Consider the following 22,396-nt stretch of genomic DNA (forward strand, 5'->3'; position numbering starts at 1 on the left):
CATTTTTTGAGCCGCCTCAGAATCGGATCGCACAGTGGTTCACACTTGTGCGATCCGATTCTGTGCGAACTGTCAGATCGCACTGCGATATGCGATCAAACTGGGGGTGTCGTTAACATTTAACTGACACCCCCTGCGTATCGCATATGGCAGTGTGAACTGCCAGATGTGCGGATGCAATGCGGGATGACGCTGCATATTCGCAGCGTTCCCGCATCGCACAAATGTGAACCGAGCCTTAATGCGATGCCATAGTTGTACTTAGACCGCATCGAGAAATTGTATGCTTAGAACGAAGAACTGATTGGACAGGAACATCAAATCCTTTTACAGGTATCCAAGCTATTTTTAGTTTCTTGAATGGAGTTTGTTTGCCACTTTAGGTAGATATCAGATGAAGGATGAATTAAAGGGCACAATAGCTATATCTTTTTGTAAACCATTTTAGGATATATCCTATTGTACAAATAATGGAAAATGTATAGCTATTTGTTGTAATGCATTTTGTTTTCTGTTGTCTTAGTTATCCTGAGCCCTTTTGGGTTAAATGGCACTCTCACAGGGCAGTCATTCAAGATGTCTGATTCCGCTACTAAGAAATTAATTGGAGAATGGAAGCAGTTTTACCCCATCTCATCCAGCGTAAAAGAGTGCCCAGAGGAAAAGCAGGAGGAAATGGATTGGGAAGACGATTCACTGGCAGCTGTTGAAGTATTAGTTGGTAAGTTTCCCTATTTGTAGCATTTAGTGTAAAGGAAACCTCTGTGAGGCCAGTGCTTATTTGACCGAGTTTTTTTTTTTTTTTAACAATACTTTTTATTGAAGCTTGTCAAAAATACAGAGAAACAAATGACAGTGCATAAAACCATAACACATGTTAAGTAACACCAGAACTATAAAGCACTCTAACCATGACATCAGCGTAGTAACAAGTTCCAAATCTTTTACACCAGCGTTTCTCAAACCGTGTGCCGCGGCACACTGGTGTGCCGTGAAGAGTCCCCAGGTGTGCCGTGGCAAAATTACCCCATCTGATCAACAAACTGTGTTGGCCACTCAGTTAAGCCTTGTTGTTACAGCGGTGCTGGTCCGCTGTCTAAAGCTCACTTCCCGCTGCCACAGGCATTTGGGAAGCTGTGCGGGCCGTCCGATCGCATCTTGCCAACCGATGATGTCATCGGTTGCTAGGGTCGGGTCAAGTGTACGCACAGCTTTCTGGGATGTGCGAGCCGCAGGTCCCAGGAGACGCTGGCTGGCGCGCTTTTCCCCAAGGGGAGGTGAAGCAGAGCATGAGGAGGCTCTTCAGTGGCTGCATATGAGCTCCTCTGAGCTACATGAGGTACAGAAATTGTACCGGTAATTTACCTGCATGTTTTTTTGTTTTAGGTTTAATTACAGGCATGGTGATTGTTTTTTTTTTTTTTTTTTTTTTTTTTTATGCAATATAAATAATACATAAGATATGTTGGTTATTATTATTGGTAATAGTAACTATATTTCTTTAATGGTAACTGCACTTCTTTTTATTTTGTCTTCCTTTTGCACAAGGTGTAGCGCAGGGTACCCGCGGTTTTCATGTGCATTACTTGCGGTTAGAGATGTGCCGGTTTTCGGTAATTCGATGCACCCTCTTGGCTGATTCTGCTCGCCCCCCCCCCCCCCAAACTAGCTTGGAGATGATGGTCCAGATTTATCAAGGGGTCATGTATGTGTGGCCTTGAATGCGGCCCCATTAGCTGCACGCTTATCTAGTGTCGCAGTACATAATCGCCGCTTGATTTGGTTAAAAAGCTGGTCGGCTGACAAGACTTCCAGGAAGACGGTGTCTGACATCCCTTATGGGAGGTCTTGTCTTTTTGGAGAATTGGTTAAAGGTGTTACTGGGGGCAAGAGCACTCTGTTGCCCCAGAATCCTAGGGGTAAGTTCTTCCGCGGTAAGCGGGGCCCCTCCTTTAAACCAAATCAGGCGTCCTTTCGTGCCTTCAAGGCGCAGGACAAGGGGAAACCTTTCAAGGGCCAGGGTGGCCAGAGAAAACACTGGGAGGGCAAGCAAAAAGCCGCCCAGGCTGGTACGGCGGCCCAGTCCGCCACTGCCTGAAGGGGCGCCCTCACCCGTTTCAGGGGTGGGGGGACGTCTGCGTGGTTTCCTCCAACCTTGGCTGCTCCAGTTTCCGGACAGGTGGGTTTAGGAAATCATTCAATCAGGTTACGAGATCAAATTCCTTTCGCAACCAGCGGACAGGTTCTTTCCCTCAAATCTTAATTTGACCCCAGATCGGCTGCAAGATCTTCATCGGGCGGTTCAGGATCTACTCACCCAGGGGGTAATCGTCCCTGGGCCACATCGGGACAGATTTCGGGGGTTTTACTCAAATCTGTTCACTGTGCCCAGAAAGGAGGGCAAGGTGTGTCCGATTCTGGACTTAAAAGCTCTGAACCGCTTTGTGCGCGTTCGAAAATTCTGCACGGAATCGCTCCGCTCGGTGGTGGCCTCCCTGAGTCCGGGAGATTTCCTGGCTTCTATCGACCTAAAGGATGCGTATTTACACATTATTCAAGGGTCATCAGAGGTACCTCCGATTCGCTATCGCGGAGGAACACTATCGGTTTGTGGCGTTGCCTTTCGGTCTCGCTTCGGCTCCAAGGGTGTTTACCAAAGTGTTGGCTCCTGTTCTGGGCCTGTTGCAGGCACAGGGCATTGCGGTCTTGGGATATCTGGACGATTTCCTGTTAAGGTCGAGTCCCAGTCAGAACCTGCTGCACGATCTGTCCACTACGGTTTAGACGCTCCAGGAGTTCGGATGGACCATCAACGTTCAGAAGTCGACTTTGTCTCCTTCGGTTCGTCTCCCATATTTGGGAATGGTCTTGGACTCCGCCCAAGCGAAGGTGTTTCTGCCGGAGGTCAAGCTGCGAACCCTGCAGAGTGAGGTCAGGTCCCTCAGGGACAGCGAATCCTCGTCACTCAGGACCTGTATGCGGTCCCTGGGATTGATGGTGTCAGCCTTCGAGGCGATAGCGTTTGCACAGTTTCACACACGGTCTCTCCAGGCGGAGATACTGGCCAGATGGGACAGGCTCCCTCAGTCCTTGGACCTGAGGGTGTCAATGAGTCGCCAAACCAGATTGGATCTGCTGTGGTGGCTCCAGTCTCCGGCCGTAGCGGAGGGGAAATCCTTCTGGCCGTTGCTGTGGACTGTGATTACCACGGATGCCAGCCTGTCGGGCTGGGGTGGCGTTCTGGGCAACCTGTCTGCCCAGGGCACTTGGTCGGTGGAGGAATCCTCCCTACTGATAAAAATCTTGGAATTGCAAGCGATCAGGCTGTGCCTGCTCCATTGGTCGCATCGTCTTCGGGACCACCCTGTATGGGTGCAGACGGACAACGCCACTGCGGTGGCTTACATCAATCACCAAGGGGGCACCAGGAGTGCCCGGGCGGCCCAGGAAGTGACCAGTATTCTGTCTGGGCTGAGACTCACGTCCCAGCGATTTTGGCAGTTCACATTCCGGGTGTGGAGAACTGGCAGGCTGATTTATCTGAGCCGCCAGACCCTGGACCAGGGGGAATGGTCCCTGCACCTGGAGGTGTTTCAGATGCTGTGTGCGAAATGGGGATCCCGGATGTGGATCTGTTCGCGTCCCGGCTAAACAACAAGGTGGGAAGGTTTGTGGCAAGAATGCGCTGGCAGACGCCTCGGATGCGCTGGTGGTGCCTTGGCACCGTCTGATATATGCCTTTCACCCCCGTTTCAGTTGTTGCCCAGGTTCCTGCGCAGGTTAGTCTCGGAACCGAAGTTGGTTATTCTGGTGGCCCCGGACTGGCCACGCCGGTCCTGGTACACGGACATCATTCAACTGGCCATCGAGCCTCCATGGCGGCTACCGTTACGGGACGATCTACTGTCGCAAGGACCGATCTTCCATCCTGCTTTACAGTCGCTGGCTTTAACGGCATGACTGTTGAAAGCCAGGTCCTGGGAGACAGGGGTCTCTCCTCTGAGGTCATTCCTACTTTGCTCAAGGCTAGGAAAGCCTCGTCCGGTAAGATCTATTACTGTACTTGGAAAGCTTATTTTGCCTGGTGTGAATCCAGAGGCTTCCCTCCTCATGCCTACTTGGTGGCGAGGGTGTTGGCCTTCCTACAAACTGGTGTGGATCAGCACCTGGCGTTGACCACGATTAAGGGCCAGCTGTCGGCTCTGGCCGTCCTTTTTCAGCGCCCCTTGGCGACTAACTCTTTGATTCGCACCTTTATTCAAGGTGTGCGTCACTTGGCCCCTCCTCGGAGGGAGCCTCTACCTCCTTGGGACTTGAACTTGGTTCTGTCCGTTTTGCAACGTCCTCACTTTGAAAACATCAGGGAAATTTCTTTGCCTCTGCTGTCAAAAAAGGTTGCTTTTCTAGTGGCGATCACTTCAGCACGCAGAGTGTCGGAATTGGCGGCTTTGTCTTGCCGCTCCCCTTACCTGGTGGTTCATAGGGATAAGGTGGTCTTGCGACCCAACAAGTCCTTCCTTCCAATGGTGGTTTCTGATTTTCACCTTAATGAGGACATTGTTTTGCCTTCGCTTTGTGCGAATCCTAAACATCCTAAGGAATTTGCATTACATTCCCTGGATGTTGTCAGGTCGATCAGAGTTTACCTGTCGTCCACTGAATCCTTTCGGAAGTCTGATTCTCTTTTTGTCCTTCCTAAGGGACCTCGGAAGGGTATGGCTGCGTCTGCGGCGACCATTTCAAAATGGATCAGACAGACGATTGTACAGGCCTATTCAATGAAGGAACGGGTACCGCCCTTCCCTGTCAAGGCGCACTCTACCAGAGCGGTGAGTGTGTCCTGGGCCTTCCGGCATCAGGCTTCGGTGGCCCAGGTGTGCAAGGCTGCGACTTGGTCGTCAGTGCACACCTTCAGTTCTTCTAACTTGACGTTCTGGCATCGGCAGATGCCTCCTTTGGCCGCAAAGTTCTGTGTGCGGCAGTGCCTTAAGGGGGACCCTAGTTCTGTGGGTCCCTGTCTGTTGGGGTTGTTTTCCCCTTGTTGTTTGCTTTCCTGGGTTGTTGCTCCAGTTGAGCTTTTCTGTTGCCCGGTGCTTTTTTTCTGTTGCCCGGTGCTTTTTTTCTGTTGCCCGGTGCTTTTTTTCTGTTGCCCGGTGCTTTTTTTCTGTTGCCCGGTGCTTTTTTTCTGTTGCCCGGTGCTTTTTTTCTGTTGCCCGGTGCTTTTTTTCTGTTGCCCGGTGCTTTTTTTCTGTTGCCCGGTGGATATTTTTCTGTTGCCCGGTGGATACCTTTCTGTTGCCCGGTGGATACCTTTCTGTTGCCCGGTGGATACCTTTCTGTTGCCCGGTGGATACCTTTCTGTTGCCCGGTGGATACCTTTCTGTTGCCCGGTGGATACCTTTCTGTTGCCCGGTGGATACCTTTCTGTTGCCCGGTGGATACCTTTCTGTTGCCCGGTGGATACCTTTCTGTTGCCCGGTGGATACCTTTCTGTTGCCCGGTGGATACCTTTCTGTTGCCCGGTGGATACCTTTCTGTTGCCCGGTGGATACCTTTCTGTTGCCCGGTGGATACCTTTCTGTTGCCCGGTGGATACCTTTCTGTTGCCCGGTGGATACCTTTCTGTTGCCCGGTGGATACCTTTCTGTTGCCCGGTGGATACCTTTCTGTTGCCCGGTGGATACCTTTCTGTTGCCCGGTGGATACCTTTCTGTTGCCCGGTGGATACCTTTCTGTTGCCCGGTGGATACCTTTCTGTTGCCCGGTGGATACCTTTCTGTTGCCCGGTGGATACCTTTCTGTTGCCCGGTGGATACCTTTCTGTTGCCCGGTGGATACCTTTCTGTTGCCCGGTGGATACCTTTCTGTTGCCCGGTGGATACCTTTCTGTTCACGTAAGGTTCCTTTCTCTGACGTGGTTGCTGTTGCCTTTTTATGACGGTTGCGTTTCCCACCCCTCATGTCTACACTGCTTTGGGACATCCCATTGGTGAAGACTGTATGAGTGGGCGGCGACTGTCAGAGGACGTAAGAGAACTGAATTTTTGTAAAATCTTACAATAAAATTCCTTTCTCTGAGTCTTCTGACAGTCGCCGCCCCGCCCCTCTATTTGGGGTTCTTTGGACTTTTAACTGCTGAGTTGGGATGGCTGATAGCAGGGGGGTATTGGACCAGTGGGACAGCCCCCATAGGTGTGTCTATGTAAATTACTTTGTTTTTAACAAGACTTATGCCTAGCTTGCTCCTATGGATAAGAGGTCAATACCCATTGGTGAAGACTGTATGAGTGGGCGGCGACTGTCAGAGGACTCAGAGAAAGGAATTTTACGGTAAGATTTTACAAAAATTCAGTTTTTTTGCTAGAAAATTACTTTGGCTCCATTCACACCTAAATGTATCATTTTCAGGCATTTTTTCGGTTGTTTTTTGTAGGTGTTTGGAGGCAGGTATTGACATCTAACAAAAATGCTTGTAATCCGACAAAAAAGAAGCTCGTGTACTTTTTCGATCTTCAGGCATTTTGCTTCAGACGACAAAGCGCTCAGATGTGAACGGGGCCATTGAAATGAATAGGATTTTGCTTGTTGGACGTTTTGAAACTTCAGAGATGAGCGTTTTTATGAGGTGAAAAATGCTCACCTCTGGACTATATATATATCTCTATAGCGGAGGCTTTAGAGAAAAAAATGGCAGTCGTTGCAATATTTTATGTCGCTCTATTTGCACGGCAGTCTTTCAAACTGAATTTTTTGGGGAAAGACTTCAATGAATTAAACTAAACCATAAACTTAGCCCTATTTTTTGTATAATATGAAAGATGTTACGCTGAGAATCGTGACCTTTATCCTAACCAAAAAAGTAGTGATTCTCATTTTATCCAGAATCGTGCAGCTCTACTGTATGGGCAGGCTGGTTGTACGCAAGCTGATCTAACAATCGATTTGTGTACACCAGATTGTTCAAGAAAAACCTTATAATCCGTGCCGCAGGCCATAGCCGGCAAAACTGATTGTATTTTGATGGCAGCGATGCTCTTCGCTGTTGGAATACAATACCATCCATCTCGAATGTGCGAAGGGGCAATGTACTTTATTTTTTTTATTTTTTCTGTCGGTTTGATTAATGAAAGGGGGAAAAAATGTATCTATTGCCAGCCATAGATTTTGACAAACTGTCTTTAGTGTGGTTGAACAATGCAGATGCTGAAGTCGAGCTGCTTTTATCGGTGCCAAATGGCTGTAAGTGGAGGTGTCATGATTGCCATAAATGCCTAGTGTTGTAGTTTCTATAGTTCTACTGACTGTTTACATCTCTAAATATGATATACTAAAGCATTTTGTCTAGTCCGGGGGCTGCCAGTTTTCAGTTTAGCAGATCTTTTAAATCATTCACCCAGAATACTTCGCTGTTTGCGCCCATTCTGCTTTAAGTGGAAGCCATGCGTTTTTTCTGCACTTATACATAACCACCACAACATTTACACCAAGCCCTTCCAAGGAATTCTTTTAGGGGAGTATTTTCATTTATTTTACTGTGTACACTTGATATGACATTTAAATGATGTAGATACTATGTTTTAGATTTATTTTGCATGGCATATGTCTGAGAGCAATAGAACTTATCAGGAAGTGTTTTTACATATTTAGGGTCATGGTTAGATTCTACACTAGGATTATGAGATCCATTTTAGATGCATATTTGTGTAGCCCCCAAATTAAATGTTTTATTCCAGAGTCCCCCTCCCCTTTTCCAACAGAGAAAATGACTTTTAGGTTTTGGTTGCAGAATCTTCTTGTTTTTAATAAAACTCAGTGCACTTAAAATACCAATGGCATGAGATCTGTTATTTTATACACATTATACTGCAGTCTTTTGAACTTGTATTCTAATCACAAAACCCAACTGTGTTTTTGTACATTTGACCATACATTACTGAAGCCTGTGTACTATTTCTATTTCTTGTACGTTGCTAAAATTATCAGTTAAATTTGCTTTTCCAATTGCCTGATATGCATTGTAAATATTGATCTGTAACATTCTGTATTTCTTTATAGCTGGTGTTCGAATGGTGTATCCAGCATGCTTTGTGCTAGTCCCTCAGTCCGACATCCCTACGGTTATCTCCTCTGGGTCCACTCACTGTACAAACACCTGTTTAGGTGCTCAAGTGCCTGCTTCCTCCAGAGATCCAGTCATGTCTTCAGTAACGCTGACCCCACCAACATCCCCAGAAGAAGTTCAGACAGGTATGTCTTTTACATGCTCTAACTCTAACTTTTATCACCAACCGTTCTAAAGAGCTGTGTCCAGGAAGTTGAACCCTTTGCAACTCTTCAGTGTTCAGAACAATCCCCTGAGCAATTGTTGCCAGTTTTGGTGGTTACTTTTGACCTTTTATAAGGGCTGTCAAATTCCCTAGATTAAAATATTCCTATAATATCCTCTAGTACAGGGGTAGGCAACCTTCGAGAGATGGAGATCTACTTGAACAACACTGGTGAAGTCAAAGATCATTGGGCACTGTGTCCTGTTAGGGCCGGTTCACACCAGAAGGCGGTGCCAGAAAGGCTTGTTCCATGTGTTTCCCTAACAGTGTTCAAAAGGCACTCCCTTTGTGATCTACTGTGGGTGATAATATAACGTTAACCCCAAACGTAGATCACAAACGCAGTGTGTTAGTAGACACCAGATCGCATTGTACTGCAGTATCATGCAAATTGGAACAGTGCACTTTGCAAGTAGTACATGCACTACTTTTTTGTGCTGTCTGAGTGCCGGTTCACACTTGTGCGATGCGGGAACGCTGCGAATATGCAGCATGTTCCCGCATCGCATCCGCACATCTGGCAGTTCACACTGCCATATGCGATACGCAGGGGGTGTCAATTAAAAGTTAACGACACCCCCAGTTGCGATCGCATATCGCAGTACGATCTGCAAGTTCGCACAGAATTGGATCGCACAAGTGTGAACCACTGTGCGATCCAATTCTGATGCGGCTCAAAAAAAGCCTCATGTGCGAGTTTGCTGCGGATGCGCTGCGAATTCAGCCATACAAAGTGTATGGCTGAACTCTCATCCGCACATGAGATCGCATGTAATGAAGGAGCAGTGCGCTCCGAATTACATGCAATCTCGCAAACCGCACAAGTGTGAACCGGCACTGAAGGGATTTGCAGCCAGGGCCGGGTTACACCTCAGAAGCCGGTAGGCGAAGAATTGAAGAGAAAAAAAAACAGTAAGATCGACTTTTTTTTTTTTTTTTTATCTTCATAACCTATTTTTACTCAAAACAAAAGTAAAGTTAGAATTACTATAGTGCAGGGTTTAGGAGTGGGTTATGCAGAGAATGCAGGGTTTACCAGTGCGCTGTGCTCAGAATGCAGGGTTCGGGAGTGCGCTGGGATCGGGAGTGCGTTGCACGAAATAAATCTGTAAACATGAGCCTAAAAATAAAGATGTCCTGGACACCTTTCCCTGTCTAAATCAAGTTTTTTTTTTTTTTTTTTTAAAGCTTTCTTTTAACTAGCGGCCCTTCTAGGGCGATCAAAGGATAAAATGCATGCCTAACCAGTGTTTCTATCTCTTGCTTTTACTAATGGATGTGCTGGATTTTATTATATTAAAATCCAGCACATCCCCAGAGACAGAACAGAGCTCTACTTTGTTTACATACGCAGAGCTCTGTTCTAGCTTTCTCCTCGCCGATCAGCTAATGTGCAACCCCCATTCCCCGGAAGTGCCTGGCTCAGGAGAGCCACCTTGGTATAATGCTGTTATGTGACTGGCAAGTGGTTAAAGGGAAATTCTGCTTTTAATGGAGAGCGGGTACCTATTTCTGACTGGCACCCACTTTGCTTGGCGATCTGAGAAGTTATGCAGCCCTCCTCCCTGCTCACAACCACCTAAGACATGTCACAGGTCCCAGAAGGCTGCGGATCTTTTAAGAAAATTCAGCAGTACTCCTGCATGCTCAGTGAAAAGCCGTATGTAAAGCAAAAAGTCATATCTGGTTTCCGACATCCAGGATGGTGGCACCAGGGGCCCCTTAAGAACTGACCCAAAAGTGCATATTTCGTAAAAATCAGCAGCTATAATTTTTTCCCTCCCAGGGTGAAGTTCCTCTGTAAGGGAAACAATTTAAAGGTTATCCTCACTTTGATGTTAAAACCCTTCCTAATATTGGCAAGCATTTCTAGCAGTAAGTCTTCACACAGGTTTCAACTTTTTATAAGAGCAGTGTGTACATCCACCTTTAGCAAAGCTTTGTCAAAAATTCCTGTCAAAAACCAACTCGACTAAAAAAAAAAAAAAAAAGTAATCCCCTCCCCCCCCCCTCCCTGCTACATGTTGCCTGACCTGTGTAAAAAATGTGTAGTTACCAGTTTACAGTCTGGTCTGATTACGTAATCTGCAGCTCTGGCTCCCCGTGTCAGCGGTTACTGCAGGGGAGAGGAGGGAGCATTGATAACATTGACTAGGCTGCGGGTGCGTGTGAGTGACTAGGCTCCAAGATTCCCAGTGGTTGTCAAGCGCTCCCTCCTCTTGCACACAGCCTTGCTGACATGGGATCACGTGACTGCTCCAGAGCAGACCAAAAATAGTAAATACACGTTTTTTTTTTTTTTTTTTTAATAGGTAGCAGGAGGGGAGGTACAAGTTAGTGTTAGGTTGGAATTCTACTTAAAGGTATTGTCTGATCCAGTTTAGTAATGTTACATATAGATTGTAATAGGAGTTCTAACTTTTAAATTTCCCCGAGCTGAAATGAACAGTTCTTTTTAGAGGCTTCATCAAAGCTCAGTGCTTGCCCAAAGTTTCACACTGGCTTTGCTCTCTGAAGAGTGATCCGTGTTGGAATCTTTCTTCAGAGAGCATTTGACAGGTGGTGAAAAGGTTTTGTATCACAATCAACATTCCCTCCACAGCTTAAGGATGTAGCGGTTAGGGGATGGGAAACAAGGCCAAAGAAAGTAGTGGTCTACTACTTTGAAGAGGAACACAGCACAAACTGCTGCTTTAAATGGTCTTGGTCTTTGGCTGTAAGTTAGACTAGTATGCAGGTCTGTCTCATTTAGCCATTATGCTTTGTGCTTGAGGTAGACCAACTCACTTCTTTGGCTACATAATCCATGATAATTCTGAAGGTGGTTCTGGTGCTGGCTGTTGACTCCAAGTTAAGGTCATACATTGGAGGTAAAAGAGGCATTTTACATTTTATTTGCTGTTAAGGCAGCCTACATTTGCTTAACATTTGAATCTATATGTTTTCTACAACAGTACAGCTACCCTTTTAATTGCATGTTTTTTCTTTATTTTTTTCTTTGCAGTTGATGTGCAATCGGCGCAGAAGTGGATGAAGTTTGCATCGGTGTCAGATTGCTTTAATTCTGATAGTACTAGTCATCATGGTGGAAAAGTACCAAGAAAATTGGCTAACCAGGTTGTGGATAGAGTATGGCAAGAGTGCAACATGAACAGGTCTCAGAACAAGTAAGTGTGTTTTTATCAAGAGCTATGATGCAAGAGTGAATTTTTAATGCTACATAATTATTGCCTGTTAATGAAACTTCAGACAATTTACTTTCCAATGATAGATTTGTGTGCACTTAATTTTAAATCTATTACAACTTTATTCTCTAAACAGAACTTAGTTACATGTATTGCTTGCGAGGGTTTATGCCCTGTGAACACTTGGAGTTTAGCCTCGGTGCATGGGGCTCTGGCATTTAGCTGCAAGACACATGCTGCGGAGCACAGGCCCACAATCCAGCCCTGCTGCCGGCAACCTGTCAAACAGAGGTTTACTGCTTCTGAAACGTATGGATTTGTAACAAACTATGGTACTTTGGAAGAGACTTAGAGGAAATCTTGCGCTCGAATGATTGCTTTCATTCTAGCAATCGTGGTAATACCTCTCGTGTGGTTTGAGCACTGTTTACATTTGTGAGTGCGACTTACGTATGCGTTTATTTTGGCGCGTGAGCACAGAGGTATGGAGCACTTTACTTTTTTTTTTTTTTTTTTTCCCTGTCGCTTCAGGAAGTTTTTTTTTTTTTTAATCACTTTTATTGCTGTCACAAGGAATGTAAACATGCCTTGTGACAGTAATAGGCAGTGAAAGGTACTCTTCATGGTGGGATCTCAAACCGCCGCTCCTCTGCACTTGAAAGTAATTAAAACCCCAAGATCGGCATTTTTGAATACTGAGGGTTTTTTTAAACTGGCGCAGTTGGCTGCCGAGTAAACAAAGTGACGTCGTGAGGTCGCTTCTGGGTTACTACATCCGAGGCGGCTTGGTTTGAGTTTTAGGGCAGCTGGCAGATGTGGTTGCTCGGGTCTCTCCCCAGTTCAACCACTCAAAGCCAATGATGTACAGCAGCTTGAACTGGCGGCAAGTAGTTAAAAAATTAAGCTTATCAACTCTGCTGAACTTTGCACTCCATAGTTGTTGCACTTTGGTGCACAGTATTTCTGATGTGTGTCATCTCTGTTAATGTACAGGTCAAGTTTTTTTTAAAGTGAAAAAGACAGTTCATTGCATTAATTTGCTTGTAGTTTCAGTTTTAAATGTATGTCTCTTTATGTTAGAAGGAAATATTCAGCTACTTCTAATGGAGTTTGTGAAGAAGAGACCTCTGATAAAGTTCCATCTTGGGATTTTGTGGAAGCCACACAACGAACAACATGTACCTGTTCAAGGTAAAAAAAATATCAAAGAAATCTAGAGGTTCATTAGGATTTAACATACTTTTATAGCTCTAAATTGTATATTGTATATATTTCATGGGTGTTTGCCTTCTCAGAAAATGGAAAGGTGAACACCCTAACCCAGGGCTCCGTGGAACCCTAGGGTTCCTCCTGAAGTTGCTAGGGGTTCCTTGAGCAATGGGCAATTTCTGCCTCTCAGATAACTTTCCAATGACACCATTGTTCCTTTTAGCTATCTGTAAGGGGGTAATTCTTCCAAATGATAAGAGTAAGGAGCATTCGTTCCACTGACTGTCACACTAATGTGTCATGGGTTGTTGATTTTTAATTTTTGGCAGGGGTTCCCCAAAACCAGAAACTTAATTTAAGGGTTCCTCTGTGTTGAAAAGGTTGCCCTAACCTGTTGCCGCCTTCTACACCTGTTTTAACATCTAAAAACAACACCCAAACTGCGTGAAGTATGTGCACACCCCAATCTGCTGCCTTTGCAGCTTAAAGTGGTTCTAAAGGCTTAAGGTTTTTTTTACCTTAATTCATTCTCTGCATTGAGGTAAATTACCTGTGACTAGGACCCCCCCAGCCCCTTAAAGCGGCGTTCCACCCAAAAGTCAAACTTCCACTCTTTTGTCCCCCTCCGGTGCCACATTTGGCACCTTTTCAGGTGGGAGGGGGGGACAAAGGAGTGGAAGTCCCTCGGAAGCTCGGCTCCCTCTGCCGCCGAGCCACTAGGAGTGCGCAGCACGCTTTGCGCATGCGCAGTAGGGACCCGTCCGGTTCACTGCCGGTTTCCCTTACCGGCAATGGCAGCGGCAGCACCCGACAGCCAATGGAAACATCGGCTGCGGTGCCGACATCTCTGGACTCCAGGACAGGTAAGTGTCCTAATAAAAGTCAGCAGCTACAGTATGTGTAGCTGCTGATTTAAAATTTTTGGAGGGGGAGGCGAATCTCCCCTTTAACCACTTAAGGACCGGAAGGTTTTATCCCTTTAATGACCAGGCGATTTTTTTGCAATCCGGCACTGCGTTACTTTAACTGACGATTACATAGTCGTGCAGCACTGTACCCAAATAAAATTGATGTCCTTTTTTTTTTTTTCCCCCCCCCCTACAAATAAAGCTTTCTTTTGGTGGTCTTTGATCATCCCTGCGTTTTCAATTTTTTGCGCTATTAACAAAAAACTTTTGTGAATGTTTTTTTTACTTTCTGCTATAAAACATTTCCAATTAAATTTAATTTCTCTTTCGTTCATTGATGGACACAGCTCCTGGTATTAATAACCATTGGGTTATACTGCCCCCTACAGGAGTAGGACAATAGGCAGAAAATAATTCTGGCTACACCCATGGGCAGTCCCAGGGGGTATACTCCCTCTCTCTGCTATAGCCACTGTGTTTTTCTGTCTAGTCAGGAGAAAGGGCCTAGTTTCTCTTCCTTTGTTCCTTCCTTCCTTCCTTTTGGTTCTGGCAAATTTTTTAGATGGAAACTTTCTCTCCTGGATTTTTTCCTGTGAGATCTACAATCAGCTGCCAGACTGGGCGATGGGCTGGAAAATCTATTTCCAGTTGTCACCCCAATATGGCGAGCGAGCGCACGCAGACCTCAGCTCCGCGCTAGGTCGGCCATGACATAGCCCCACTGGATGGGGGCTGGCCTGCTGGTTAAACGCCTCCCGCATACGACCGGGTCTCGGCCTGAGTCACAGCATTTTGATAGAGATGGGTTCTGTCTGCCTGGTTCCTTGTATGGTGAGTAGCTGTTTCCCCTTTCCCCCTGGGGGGTTTTGGAGTGGACGTGGGCCCCTCTTTAGAACAGTCAAAACCCCCGGGTTCCCACCTGCCGCCGGTGACTGGACGATCGATTGTGCGGAGGGGGGGGGGGGGTTGTACCTGGTGGGGGCTCCTACCAGGGCCCCCCTGTCCTGCCTGGATCTGTCCCTGAGGCTTGGTCTTCCTCCTGGGTCCCTGTAAGCCTTGTGGGGCCACCATTTTGTTGTAGCCTTGTGTTTCTATATATGGCGGTCATGTTTGTGTAGTCTGGTGGCTATTTTCTTGTGGTTTGCCATTGGAAATGGCGGCGGCCATGACAGTGAAGCCCTATGGGCGTTTATTTTAGCGGTGGGAGCCCCTTCTCATCCCCCGGTGCTGACTCATGGACCTTTTTATTTCCTGATTGCCGCTCGTGCAGTGCAGAGTCTCCTGGTGGCTGCAGATGCCTGTTTCTGTGGGTGGTGAGTCTGGTTGGGTCCTCTCCCTCTCTGCTGAGGATCACTTGGTGCTTTGTGCCTGGCGACCAGATGGTTCTTCCAGCATGGTGGGGGTTTTCCCTTACCAGTGTGTTACACTTTTTGTGGGGTCCCCCTGGTGACTCATGGAGTCTCTGGAGCACATTTCTCCCACCTGATTCCCTCTCTTGAGGCTGCGGGGCCTTCCGGGTCCCAACCATCCATCCATCATGCACTGACTGCGGTCCTGGATTCCCTTGTCCCAGGTGAAGATGGCTTGCTGGCGACGGGCTAGCAAAAAGTGCCTAGTCAGGAGTAAGGACCTAGCTCCTTGCTGGGATCTTTGGTCCTAGCAATTTTTTTCCTGTGAGATCTACAATCGACTGCCGTTCTGGGCGACGGGCTGGATAATCTAGATCCAGTGGTCACCCCAGTCTGGCCAGCGAGCGCGCGCAGACCTCAACTCCGCGCTAGGTTGGCCACGACATGACTCCATTGAACGGGGGCTGCCCTGCGAGTTAAACTCCTCAAAAAGTCGCAAACGACCAGGTCTCAGCCCAAGTCACAGCGTTCCTCCTGGCCGACAGGTCCCCCCATTTTGATGGTGAGGGGTTCTCTCTAGAGCGGTGCCCGCCTGGTTCCTGGAATGGTGACAGGTTGTCCCCCTCTCCCCCTGGAGGGTTTTGGGGTGGACGTGGGCCCCTCCTTGGGATGATAGGACCCTCGGGTCCCTCTGCCGTACACATTCCCGTGGTGGAAAATTGGCAGGCTGATTAACTCAGTCAGCAGGTGTTGGACTAAGGGGAGTGAGTGGTCCTTTCATCCGGAGGGGTTTCATCAGCTGGCCAGCGAGTTAACGTCTCGCAAGGGAGCAAATGATCTGATCCTAGCCTGAGTTGCAGCGTGCCTCTTCGCCCACAGCACCCCATTCCGATGGTGTGGTGGTCTGCGTAGAGCAGTGCCCACCTGGTTCCATGGTATAAGTAGTGTCCCCCCCTCTCCCCTGGTCATCTTTTGCGATGCGCGTAGGCCCATCCCTGGGGCTGTCGGACCCCTGGGTTGCCCTCCCTTCACCCCAGCCCCTCTACGCAATCACTGTGGGTCTTTCGGCCCCCCTCCCCGGGTGCTGTTTTTGAGCTTGCTCTGCCACATGCTCCTGGGGGGGGGGGGGTTGGCTGTAGGTGCCTACTGGCTGAGCTGCTGACTGGGTTTTTCCTGTGGCGCAACGGGGGGTTGAGCAGGGTTCCCTGGCATCCGGTGGGTTGGTGGCTAGGGCAGGGATGTCCTCGGGGCTCCCTGCGGCGGTTGTTGGGCTGGGGGAGCGGATGTTTTACCTCACGCGGCCAGATCCGGCCTAAAAGTTAGGCTGCAGCTTTGCGTCCTACTCGGCGGAACCTATGTGAGGCGGCCCCTGAGAGGGTGGCTGAAGCCACTCCCTCCCGTGTGGGCATCCGCCTTCCCCCCAGCTGCCCTGGGTGGTTAGACCTGCAGGGGCTCGTGTCCTGGTGGTGGAGCAACCCCCTCCAAAATATAGGCCACTGCCTGAATTGAGCGCCTTAGTTGGGGGGCAGCCTCAGTGGGTCTAGCTGAAGCCCCCAACTCCCCCTTGGGCATCTGCCGGACTGAGGATCTATGCTTTTTGCGGCTGGGCCCCCACAAAAATTTAGGCTGCGGCCTGCTGGGCCATATGGTCAGCTTGGCACCTCCCTTGAACCGGGTGGCGTTGTGGGGGCGCTTCATTTTTAGTGACAGTCTTGTTGCTATTGTGTGAGCGGGGGGGGTACCTTAAGGGTTCGCTATGTTCTGTTATGTCCTCTATGGGGGGCTCTTAAGGCCTTGACTTTTGCAGGGTCTCATAGGTGGTCCATTTGTGGCCCCCTGGCCGGCGTCCACTTGCGGGATCGCAGTCGGCGGTCTCCTCTGATTGGTATGTTTCAGGGCGAGCTTAGTGGGTCTGAATCTACGCTCTTCGGGTGCTCTGTTAGTGAGGATAATTCCTCTTCTACTGCAGCCGTGCATTAAACGGTGCTGGTAGATGCACTGATTGTATCGATGCGGGCAACTTTAAAAATGGAGGATGCAGCTGCTGCTATGTCAGAAGGTGCGGGTCCCCTTTGCTACCCGCAGCCCCCCAAAAGCGGCACCGGTATTCCCTTTTCCCGCCTATTTTGACACAATTGTCTTGAGTCAGTGACCTAAACGCAATAGGTCGGTGCCTAAGCTTTTTGCTGGACAGTATCCCTTTGAAGAGTCACTGTTAAAGAGGAAGTAAACTCCTTAATTTAACAGTATAATAAAAGTTACATTTCCGGCACGTGCCGGAAATGTAACGCTCCCATTTGTTGTGCTCTCAACCAAACTATCAAACCATCCAATGGCTGGTATAATAACTGATCACATTTGCAGCATCATGGCAGTTGAAGATCAAACAAAGGCCAAGATGGCAGCTTCCTTGCTTGAAAACGATAGGAGGGTTTACTTCCACTTTAAAGTAGAGAGTCCCACCTGTGGTGAATTCTCAGGTTCCAGGCTGAATAAATATACTCTATTCTGTTAAAGGAGTCTCTGGCTTTTAAAGACCCCTTTTGACAGGAGATCCGAGACTTTGACCCGCCACATGTTTACTGTGGCCGGTTTGGTTCTTAGGCCAGTGTCCACCATAGCATTGGTGTCCCAGACTTTAAAGGAGTGGGCAAGCTTTTGCTCCAGGATCTGGAGGGAGCACAGCTTCCCCCTGCCCTTGCAGAGCTGGCGGACCAGTTGATCCAGGGGTTGCAGTTTGTGATGCCTCTCTGGATGCTGCTCCCTTAGTTTTTAAGCTGTCTGTTACAGCAGTGGTCCTTTGGCGCATGATATGGAGGATATCATTAAAGGTCTTACAGGGGGGAAGAGTACTCTTCTTCCACAGGCTGCCAGGGGCAAGGAGTCTTGTCGCAGATGTGAGCCTTTTTTTTTTTTTTTTTTTTTTTTTTGGCTCATATGCGGCCTTTTCGTCTCTCGGGATCTCAAGACAAAGGATCGAACTCTGTCAGGACCACCTCCAGAGGTTCCAAGAGGACCTGGTCTGGTTAGCAGAGAGTGGGTTCTTCCAGACCTGCAGACAAGCCTTCTTCTGCCTGAAGGGGCGCTCTCACCTGTGTCTGAGGTGGGGGGACATTTTTGCTTTTTTTTCCTGGATCCATGGACCTCTCTGATTCAAGAAGGGGGGGGGGTGGTCCATGAGCTGGTTCGGGCCGGCTACAAGATCGAGTTTCGGTCTTATCCTCCAGTGAGGTTCTTTACTTCCAACCTGCGTTTGTCCCCAGACTGCCTGTGGGGGCTTTTCGGGGCGGTGCAAGACTTTCTACTACAAGATCCAGTTCCAAAATCGGAACATTTTCAAGGTTTCAAAGTTTACAGTTCCCAGGAAGGAAGGCATGATACGTCCAATTCTTGACAGGGCTTTGAACTGCCTTGTGCGGGTACAGAAGATTCGAATGGATTCCATTTGTGCGGTAGTGTCACCCCTACGTCAAAGGACGCTTACCTCCATATTCCAATACATGTTGGTCATCAGCATTTCCTCCTCTTTGCCGTGTGCGAGGAGCATTATCAATTCATGGCATTACCCTATGGTCTCACCTCAGCTCCTTGGGTATTCACAAAAGTTTGGGCATTGTAGCGGCAGTGGGGGATTCCTGTACTGGGACCTCTACAAAGAGAGTTGTTTGCCAAGTAGGGCAAGAATCCAGTCTCTAGACAATCTGATCCTGTTGAGCCTGATTACGAGAGGGTCCCTGATGTGGTGGCATCACTCTTCGGCACTTCGACAGGGCAAACCCTTCCTTGCCCTGTACTGGACGGTGGCCTCCACAGTTGCCAGACTGTCCAGGTGGGGAGGTATTTTGGGCACGGATGTGCTCAAGGGGTCTTGACTCTGGAGGAGTCAAGACTACTGATCAATATAATGGAACTTCAGGCAATAAAATTTGTCAGGCTCATTGGACAAATTGCCCTAAGGGGTGCCCGGTAAGGATTCCATAGGACAGTGCCACAGCCGTGGCTTACGTCAATCACCAAGGGGGCACAAGAAGTGTTAGCCGGCATTGTAAGGTCCAGCTGTGTCTCCAGTTGGGGGGTACTTCCATGGTTGACCTGTTGGTCTCTCTTTATCGAAGAATCCAGACTACTGATCGATATATATACTGGACATCTCCTCCGGAGGTTTTTTTTATCAGTGGTGTCTCTGGTGGGGAAGTCCAGAGTTGGTCCTGTTGGCCTCTCGTTTTCCACAGGAAGATATATAGGTTTGAGGTAAGGCATCGGAATCCTCTGGCCGACGCCACAGATGTACTGGTGGCTCCTTGGGACCAGTATCGTATCATCTGATGTACGCCTTTCCCCCCCGCTAAAACTTCTGGCGAGTCTCCTGCGAACTATCGAGGCAAAAGGGATCTGGTCATCCTAGTGTCTCCAGACTGGCCTCGCCGCTCCTGGTTCGCTGATCTGGTATTGCCAGTCGCCAGTGCCCCTTGAAGACTTCCTCTTAGAGAAGATCTATTGGCTCAAGGGTCAATCTTCCTTACAGTTGCTGGCTGAACGGCTTGGCTGTTGAAAACCAGGTGCTGAAGGATAGGGGGTAGTCTGTATCAGTGATTCCCACACTGTTAAAGACTAGAAAATCGACCTCCTAGGAAGATTTACCATCGGGCCTGGAAGACATACATTACGCGATATGTGTTTCTTTTGGGGGTTATACCCGTTCCCTTTTGGTGGCTCAGACTTTGCCATTCCTCCAACAAGGTGTTGAGCAGCGCCTGGCCTTGGGTACCGTCAAGGGGCAGGTTTTCAGCCTTGGCGGTCGTCTTTTAGCGTCCTTTGGCTAAGCATTCTTTGGTTCGCACCTTTATTCAGGGGGTTTGCCAATTGGCTCCCCCAGTTCTGTCGCATTTTCTTCCGGGGGATCTTAATTTGGGGCTGTCAGTTCTCTAGTAATCGCTTTTCACAAATATTCCTAAGCTTTCCTCTGCTTATGATGTCCCAGAAGGTTACCTTTTTGGTGGCTATTACTTCTGCACGCAGGGTGTGGGAGCTGGCAGCATTGTCTTGTCCACCTTCGCTTATCTCACAAAGATAAAGTAGTGCTTCGCCCTTGTCAGTTTTTCCTTCCGAAGGTTGTTTCCGATTTCCATCTGAATGAAGACATTATGTTGCCTTCCCTGTGTCAGAAGTCACATCCTAGGGGGATTGCCTTGCACTCTCTGGATGTGGGTCGGGCGCTCAGGGTCTAGCCTGCGGCAACCGAGTCATTTAGGAAATCAGCCTCACTGTTTGTTCTTATGGATGGACCTTGGAAAGGGTTGGTTTGCGTCTGCCGCGACCATTTCTATATGGACAAGACAGACGGTGGTGCAGGCCTACTCCATCAAGGGTCAGGTTCCTCCGTTCCCTATTAAGGTGCTTTCTACGCAATCACTTAGTGCCGCTTGGGCCTTCCGTCATCAGGCGTCAGTGACGCAGGTTTGCAAGGCGGCCACCTGGTCGTCTGTGCACACATTCACTAAATTTTTAAAAATGGATGTACTGACATGCTGCTTTTGCAGGCCACTGTTTGAGAGGACCTGGTCCTCTTTGTGGATGTATTGTTTTCAGGTGAGCTCCAGTTGTTCCTGGTTGAGCTCCATGTTACCGGGTTGGCTAAGTTTAGCCCTGTTGGAATTTTGTTTTTTTTGTTTTGTTTTTTTTTGCTGTTTTTTCCCACTCTTATGTTTAACATTGCTTTGGGAAGTCCCAATAGATAGGAAGATTCTGGAACTGTCTGTCAATGACCAAAAGACAAAAATAGATTTTTGTTTTACCATAAAATCCTTTTCTCTGATGTTCATTGATTGACACAGCACCCACGCCTCTACTGAGTTGGATTGTTATTCTTCTGACACTGCTTGCAACAAAACTGAATGCCTATAGAGTGTGGTAGTATATCCCCTGGGACTGCCCCATAGGCATGGTAAAGCGTTTTCCTCTCTAGTGTCCTACTCCTGCAGGGGGCAGCACAACCCAATGGTTAAGATTCTGGAGCTGTCTGTCAATGAACATCAGAGAAAAGGAGACAAATATGACAAAAATTTATATATATATATATATATATATATATATATATATATATATATATATATATATATTTTTTTTTTTTTTTTTTTTTACTAGTAATGGAGGCTAGCAGTGATTTTTAATGGTACTGCGGCGGACAGATTGGGCACCTAACTGACACTTTTGATACTTTATGGGGGATGGTGACATTACAGTAATCGGTGTTAAAGATATGCACTGTTACTGTACTAATGACACTGGCAGGGAAAGGGTTAACACCAAGGGCGATCAAAGGTTAAATGTGTGCATATGGTATTCTTTCTAACTGTGTGGGGATTTACTTACTGAGTTAACACAGAGACTTGTGTTCCTAAATAGGAGAAACAATAGGAGAAACACAAGATCTCTGTGTTCCTAACTAGGAGGAACACAAGACCCCTGTGTTCCTAACTAGGAGGAACACAAGACCCCTGTGTTCCTAACTAGGAGGAACACAAGACCCCTGTGTTCCTAACTAGGAGGAACACAAGACCCCTGTGTTCCTAACTAGGAGGAACACAAGACCCCTGTGTTCCTAACTAGGAGGAACACAAGACCCCTGTGTTCCTAACTAGGAGGAACACAAGACCCCTGTGTTCCTAACTAGGAGGAACACAAGACCCCTGTGTTCCTAACTAGGAGGAACACAAGACCCCTGTGTTCCTAACTAGGAGGAACACAAGACCCCTGTGTTCCTAACTAGGAGGAACACAAGACCCCTGTGTTCCTGACTAGGAGGAACACACGTTCCCGGTGTTCCTGACTAGGAGGAACACACGTTCCCGGTGTTCCTGACTAGGAGGAACACACGTTCCCGGTGTTCCTGACTAGGAGGAACACACGTTCCCGGTGTTCCTGACTAGGAGGAACACACAATCCCGGTGTTTAACACTGACAGAACAGCGGTCTGCCATGTGTTCATTGGCAGACCGCTGTTCTGTCTCCATAGGTAGCGATCACGGGTGCCCGGCGGACATTGGGTCCGTCAGACCGGCTGATTGGCTTCCCCTTTAGCCAGTTCCACTTTCTGCCACATGAAACGATGTCCAGCTACGTCGTCTCGCATAACAGAGCCGACCTGCAGCGGTAGAACTACGGCGACTGGTCGGCAAGTGGTTAAATACTTAAGCGCAAACTTGATCCAGCACCTGTGCCCGAGAGCAGCGGTGCTCTCTCTCCCTATAGGACGCAGATGCAGCATCAGGATCCATTAGCTCCTGCTGCTGGCAATTAAATCCTGTGACAAGGTGGCAGGGCCGAGCTGCACTGTCTGTGTGTATGGATGCAGGCCGTACGACTAGGGAACAAGCCTGGTTGAGTTTTCCCATAGGAAGCAGCTATGGGGGGTACTC

At 48.0% G+C, this 22,396-nt stretch overlaps 1 protein-coding gene across 1 annotated transcript in view; it reads left to right on the plus strand.

Moving 5' to 3' along the window:
• MED13 (mediator complex subunit 13) overlaps positions 1 to 22,396 on the plus strand; it is a 181,548-nt gene that overhangs the window by 61,225 nt on the left and 97,927 nt on the right. Inside the window, exons 5-8 of the mRNA XM_082245707.1 lie at positions 524 to 721; positions 8,056 to 8,247; positions 11,332 to 11,494; positions 12,593 to 12,703. Of these exons, the coding sequence (XP_082101833.1) occupies positions 524 to 721; positions 8,056 to 8,247; positions 11,332 to 11,494; positions 12,593 to 12,703 (664 nt within the window). The remainder of the gene's footprint in view (positions 1 to 523; positions 722 to 8,055; positions 8,248 to 11,331; positions 11,495 to 12,592; positions 12,704 to 22,396) is intronic.

This window comes from Pelophylax lessonae (genome assembly GCF_965119305.1).
Source record: "Pelophylax lessonae genome assembly, chromosome: 2".
Classification (NCBI taxonomy): Eukaryota; Metazoa; Chordata; class Amphibia; order Anura; family Ranidae; genus Pelophylax; species Pelophylax lessonae.